Source organism: Stegostoma tigrinum, chromosome 8 (assembly GCF_030684315.1).
Source record: "Stegostoma tigrinum isolate sSteTig4 chromosome 8, sSteTig4.hap1, whole genome shotgun sequence".
Lineage (NCBI taxonomy): Eukaryota > Metazoa > Chordata > Chondrichthyes > Orectolobiformes > Stegostomatidae > Stegostoma > Stegostoma tigrinum.
Genome location: NC_081361.1, coordinates 59146566 through 59153222, shown reverse-complemented (window position 1 = coordinate 59153222; position 6657 = coordinate 59146566). Strand labels below are relative to the sequence as shown.

Here is a 6657-nt window from a genome sequence, read left to right as displayed (position 1 = left end):
TCTATATTTTCAAACTGGCGAGGAAGCATGGGAAACTATTTTACTCAATCTCCTTCCTTAACAGCGGCTTTGTTTGGTTCTATCATAGAGAGACCGAAAAAAAAACGAACAGTCCTCTCGATGCATTGACTTCGTCATTAAAATTAATTAAGGGCTGAGTAGGTGTTTCCAATTTAATGAAAATATGGAATAATTGCCACAGAGAAAAAAAATATAAATTACAATTCAGGTAGGCAGGCAAGAGCATTTTGCTATTCTGCAGTGTCTTTTAGTGCCACAAAAAACCTATATAAGGTTTTTATGCCTTGCGTTCCAAAGTTATTCCTATGCATATCCATGCAATATTTTTCCGCTTTCCCTCGATAAAATTGCCAAATAATAATGAATCATTTCATAAATAATGGCTTGGCTGTCTTATCTGGGCAGGGCGGCCAGTGCTGGTTTCTTATCTCGCCTGGCCACATTGCTGTAGTGTTCCGCTCTCCATACTAAATAGGAAATCGAACGTGATGTAAAATCTACTCCACTCTCCAAGGCACAAGCTGCCAAAAAAACTTATTACAGCACAAAGATCAGCCATGGAAGGGACTGAAAATGGCTGCTAACACTTTTCTAATAAACAAGGATGGTGAGTAGATTTCTAATTGCCACCTCTTTAGTGTGTCTTTTATTCTTCTACATTTTCAAATGTCAAAATATAACTGGTTTCAAATTGAGTATAAATGATTACAATATAAAAGGACTTTTTGTTAAAAAAAAGTAGAATTTAAAAAAAATAGAAATGGCTGCAAGCATTGTTTTCAATAGTCCCAGGAGTGAGGGGTCTTTTTGGGACATTTTGAATCGCTTAATGGATTATGTATAATACAATCCCTAATGATATTTTAATTTGATTCGTATACATCAAGATTTTTTTTCTAAGGGAAATACCGGCACAGTGACAGAAACGGATGGAGACGCTTTAATATGTTACGATCCAATAGTTTTTCACAATTGCCATCTTGCGCATCTAAAGAATTTGTCAGAGAGAAAAAAAGATATTAATCTCAATGGTTATTCATTTATGGGAGAAAACAACGATTTTTTTTTGTCAGAAAAGCAATAGCGACTCCTTTTAAGATATTGTTGAGTACGTACTAGCTGATTACATTCGCACAGATTCGTTCCATGAACTTAGAAACCGCTATCAACGAACTCGCTCGGAGTTTTGCTGGGAATGTCATCCACCAAATTATTCTGATAGATGAGAGCAATTTTAAGGACATCGTTGTGAAATCTCAATTGTAAGATGTTGTATTTCTGTAGTGCAGCCAAAATATAGGCACTTGCCAATGAATAGCCCTTAAATACCTGCTATAGTTTTGTTTCGTTTCTGTGCACATTAAGGGGAGATCACTTTAAATCAAACGTTTTAAATGCTTTAAGCTAATGCGTCAGAATCTTCAAAATATCTGACTGTTACAAACATCGGAGATTAGGGCTGGCAGCCTCCGTGCATCCAGACTGCCCTCATTTGTCCCATTGTCCTCATGTGTTTATTTGGACCTTTCCATTCCGCTCAGGCCTCACGTTGCACTGCCTTGATATACATGCTCTGCAACCAGGGATTGTTCATTTGAACGTCAGTTTAAAGGGACACAAAAGAGTTCCCATCATTGCAGCAGGAAGATGATGGGAATATTTTCTATGCACTGGGTATTTACATGAGTCTGCGCTATTTCGGGAAATAGATTCTACATCTATTTGCTAAAGTGAGCAACATGGAGGATTTGATCGTATGGAGGTGCAGTTGGTCACTTAATTCACAATGAATTTTACAATCTATGTATGTTTTGGGAAAGGCGGTTTATCGGAGGGTACGTATACATTCAAGACTGAGCGAATTGCACCCCGCATTATCAACGTCGTTTTGTTTCATTTTAAATGGGTTATGCACAATATAGCAATGTAATCTCAAGGTTAAATTTCAATCTTCTAATACACATATACGTCTCTGAGCTCAATTCATTGAAAAAAGATTACAACGTGCCCTGCAGCTTTAGAATTTAGAGAGTGTTTAAACGTAATCCTTAATTGATCAACTGTCTTAAGTATCTTGGTTGGTTTTCCATAAACTGAGAAATGCTTAATCCTTCCAAGAGGCTTTATGTTAGAAAAAGAATAAAGCGGAATGAAATGCTGCAGGTGCTGGCTTCCTTTGTCGACTTTAGTGTAAGAACGAACCCAGTTTCCCAGTGAGATCTGCACAGCAAGATTCAACGGTACTATGGAAATAACAGCAGCCAAGAAGAACTCGTTGTAATTCTTTGACATCAGTTACACTGCAGGGTGACATGAATTGAACTAGGCGTTTTCTAAATGTGATGTAAAATATGCCCCCAATATTGCCCATGGTGTTGTCTGGAGAATATTAGCTTCACCTTAAGGGGGGAAATAAAAGCGATTTCTTTCAGATGGAAGATTACGAAAGAATGCTGCACATCCTGTATTCAGATTATTTTTTAAAGAGTTATTAACTTTCTTGCGCAATTTTGAATCACTGGTTTATGATTTCATCGATGTAAAAGCATTTGTACTCAGAGTTTAAGCCTAAGTTAACAAACCAGAGAAAGAAAGCTGATTTCTGAGCTTTTCGCACTGAAATAAATTACATTCAAATTTTAATAATGTCGATATCACACTCTCGTGTTAAAAATGAATGGTGAATTTTAGTCTAATAATACATATGGAATCCGATAAACCCTTGATGGATTCTCAGCCACTCGATTGGTTGCACTATTTGAGATTTTGTTCATAAAAATGGGCCTGTCAATTGACAACTAGGTTAGTACGATGCAAAGATCATGAGCAAATTTACTTCAATAAAATGTAAACGATTTAATTATGAAGTCTTCTCCTTAAAGATTTTTATTTTGTCTCAGGGGAGTATTTCTTGCAGATGAAGTTGTTTCAGCATTTCTCCATCCTTTTGACATCTCATGGTAACGCAGTCAAGACGGTGAAGAGTTCCACTTTTCGACAAGATGATGGAAAAAATCGGGTCTGATCTTGGTGAAAATCCCAGCGATGATCTGAGTCCTGTGCAGAAAGATTTCCCCAGACATAGAGCAGACCGCGAGGAAGCGGAAAGCACGAGCGAGCCTGCAGATCAGTGCACTGAGGGACAGCAGCTCCAAGCCGAGCAACAATCTGCGTCAAATGATGGAGTTTCCAAGGAAACGAGACACGACTCCCCTGATCCCCTATCGGAAGTGCCAGTCATAAACCTGATGCAAAGAGGGGTGCAGCCTATAAATGAGAGGGATCAGAAAGGCACTTTTACTCATTCAGTACCGACCACCGAGTTGTCAAGACCCCCGGTGCCTCTGACTCTTCAAAGTCCAGTGAGTGAGAATCGGATGGTCCAGTTAACGGCAGCACATCTCCCTCTGCCTGCAGCCAGAGCAATGCTGTATAACAGCACATCCCAGTATCAAACCTTGCCACGTTTAAACAGGTCAGTCTCATGCCAGTAAGTAGCGGTATTTCAACCTTTCCTTTATTTTGGAAGATAGTGAACCTGTTTTCTAGTTTGTAGAATCTGAATAACTACAAGACAAACATTGGAATGAAAATCGATATGCCCCGGGCTCAAAAAAGCAATAAATTGATATCAATTGCTTTCAGGTTAACTAGTGATCACAATTTCATTTGATTTTTTTTAGAACAAGCCATGGATTTCATATTTCCATTGTTGACAAATCTTTGCTTTTTTTTGTTTTCTTGAAAATTATTGTCAATTTACCCCAAGGAACAGCCTCTTAGAGGAGATTTTTGACAGTCAGAATATTTAACTCTTTTGATTTAACAGTATAGATCAGTCAATGATAATTCTGATTTCTTATCACAAACTTTTCTTTCTTGTTGCAATAATCAGCGAGCCAGAACCCTTCAACATGTTCTCCAGTAATCGAGTGAAAAGAAGGCCAACTCCTTATGACTTGGAAGTCACTACTGGTATGTACCACCTTTGAATTCGCCACATCTCAACCCATTACACCACACTGTTTTGGAACGAGAGTTCATGCTAAGAAGGTTACAAGGCTGTAACTATCTAAGAAAATGTTGCAAAAGAAAATTGACAGTGGTCGATAAACTATAAAGCATAGGGATAAATTGGTGCGTTGCTAAAATGGTCACTGTAATCATCCTCACAATGCAAGCCTATTTCATTTCCTTATTTGTGTTGAGCTTCAACAGGTCTTCCTGCTTGCATGTTTTGACTATGTATTTAAATTGATGTGTGAGCACAGACAGGCGCGCCCGCGTGGGATGCCTCTGCTTGCATGCCTTTCCTTTACAATGTTTATACTACTTCTGCAAATCCCTTCAATCGACGCTTCAATGTATAAGGGTCGCAACTAACGCAAACCGCGGCTGGTTTCATTTTTGCTAATAGGTGTCGCTCAGCCTAAAATTGTCCGTAGGATCTTCACAAACAGCAGGGAGAGGTGGAGGCAGCAGAATGTCAACGGGGCCTTCGCGGAACTTCGCAAACTCATCCCGACCCACCCGCCAGACAAGAAACTGAGCAAGAACGAGATCCTCCGCCTGGCCATGAAATATATCAATTTCTTGGCTAAACTGCTGAGCGACCAAGAGCAGGAAGGCGAGCAGCGGGGGTTACAGATTAAAGAGGCGGATAGTACCAGGCTGGCCAGTGATGATATCCAGGAGATGTCTCCAGACTCGAGCTGTGGAAGCTGTTTCGATGGAACAGGAAGCCCGGAAAGTCTAAGCGAAGAACACGATCATCTCGAGTCACGACATGGAAGCCACCGCCACTCCATACTTCCTCCAGATGTCAATGGACAACGGTGATATCCTTGCAAAAACGATGCATCTGGGAGAATGGAAAACTGCAACTATAGGAACATAGACTTACTGTTTTATCAGTGACTGCTGAATCGATTAACGTTTTACTTCCTTACATTTTCTCTCTATCTCTAACATTTTCAGGTACATATAAATACTAGGCTCCTGTTCTTCTGGGTTTTGAATCTAGAAGTGTCACCGATCGATCATTGACTTTTTTTTGTTTAAAGACAAAATAATTTAAAATTTAAAGAATTTAATTTTATCTTAAAATCGAGGTACATGTAAATATTGTAAAAGCTTCAGCCGTTCAAGATTCAGGCGCCGTTTATGGAAAAAAAACATTCACGTTTTTGTAATGGAAAATCTAAGAGGACCAATATTTATTTCTGTTGGAACAGTAGCATTCCTTTTCCCGTGAATTACATGTTAGCTCATTTAACTATATTCCCATCATTTTGTACATTGCATTCGAGCTCCAAGCGGAACACTAATTAACAACATGTTAAAGAAGCACTGAGCGGGAGAGAGAGGTACTTTCAATTTACATCGCAATTCGCATCCCAAGAAAGGGATACTACGATTTTAAACAGAAATAGATCACCTTGTTTATCTAAAGTAGAAGATTAAGGCAAAAATATATGTGCATTGCGGATTATATTGAAATTGAAATAAAATTACTGAGGATTAACATTTTTAAAAATGTACATTTCTGGGAATAATTATGTTGTATATTTTCATGCATTAGTTGAAAATGGGGCCATTTACTGCGCATAATGAAACTTGTTACAGCTATTCGCGGGCCCTTTTCTATTCTTGTGGACAAATTATTATTTATTCCATGAACTCTATACTTAAGACTTTTTGAATAACTGAAACACCAGGCAATTTTTATGGGTACAAATTATGACATTTTTCTAAAGTACTTTAACATTCTGCAAAAGAAAAGAAAGACCACGTATTTAATAATTCAATGGACAGCGTGTGTTGTTTATTTTATTTAAAAGTATAAAGGGTATGGTACACTCCTTATTTCCCACATTCGCTCTTGCCTGCTAAACGTATTGTGAATATCATTGTGTATAATTCACACTGCACTTTCAGTACATTTTGTATGTTTTTTTTTCTGCATTTGCAGAAGTTGGGTAACGAAACCTGTTAACTTAAGCAAATAACTACTACAATGTACATTCTGACAAAATGATTCTAGATGGATACTCTTTGTAAAGCCTACTGTGGCTGCAAAGTTTGTGTGCAGTATGTATATCACGTATTGTTGTAAAATATATGCAATGTTATATTACCAAGAATTTACTTTTAATAAATTGTATACAATTTAAATGAATAGTGTTCTTCGCCTTAGTCAATATTGTTTGATAACATTACTAAAGATGGATTGATACAAGTAAGGGAATGATTATATACATTAATTGTGCCTACCAGTTAATAGATATTTTTAATTTAGAGACATATTTTTCTGGGCTATTAGTATATATAAAATAGTAATAGGAGACAGAGGGGTGGGGTGACATGTCATGAAGCATGTGTATAAAAATGAAGTATAACTCCAGATCTCTTGGGAAATATATGCAAAAAATAGCACTTGTACTCATCGTGGAATAGGAGTAGATGCATATGCCTACTAACATAATTTACTGTGCAGCAGGAGAACATACTTTGCATATTAGTTATTGCACATACTGCAAATTACTTCATGTGTTCTATACATTAGCAACATGTTTATATACCTCTGCTTCAAATGGCCATATCTCAATGAACACATGTGCAAATGCCTATTGTCAC

General features: G+C 37.7%; 1 protein-coding gene across 3 annotated transcripts; it reads left to right on the top strand.

The window, feature by feature from the left end:
• Positions 1-441: 441 nt before the first annotated feature.
• tal1 (T-cell acute lymphocytic leukemia 1) lies at positions 442-6195 on the top strand. Of its 3 annotated transcripts, none has more exons than XM_048539198.2 (4): positions 442-628; positions 2922-3511; positions 3917-3996; positions 4439-6195. In XM_048539198.2, the coding sequence occupies exons 2-4, from the start codon at positions 3024-3026 to the stop codon at positions 4858-4860; spliced, it is 990 nt and encodes a 329-aa protein (XP_048395155.1). In that variant the 5' UTR covers positions 442-628; positions 2922-3023; the 3' UTR covers positions 4861-6195. The 3 variants fall into 3 exon arrangements, with proteins under 3 accessions (XP_048395155.1, XP_048395157.1, XP_048395156.1); XM_048539200.2 differs by having other exon boundaries at positions 445-628; positions 2922-3496; XM_048539199.2 differs by lacking the exon at positions 442-628 and adding an exon at positions 1559-1856.
• The last annotated feature ends 462 nt before the right edge of the window (positions 6196-6657 follow it).

Coding starts and splice junctions, on each gene's coding strand:
- tal1 (XM_048539198.2), top strand. CDS start 3,024: ATGATGGAAAAAATCGGGTCTGATCTTGGTGAAAATCCCAGCGATGAT. Junction 3,512..3,916: donor AACAGGTCAGTCTCATGCCA/GTAAGTAGCGGT, acceptor TGCAATAATCAG/CGAGCCAGAACCCTTCAACA. Junction 3,997..4,438: donor TGACTTGGAAGTCACTACTG/GTATGTACCACC, acceptor TTTTGCTAATAG/GTGTCGCTCAGCCTAAAATT.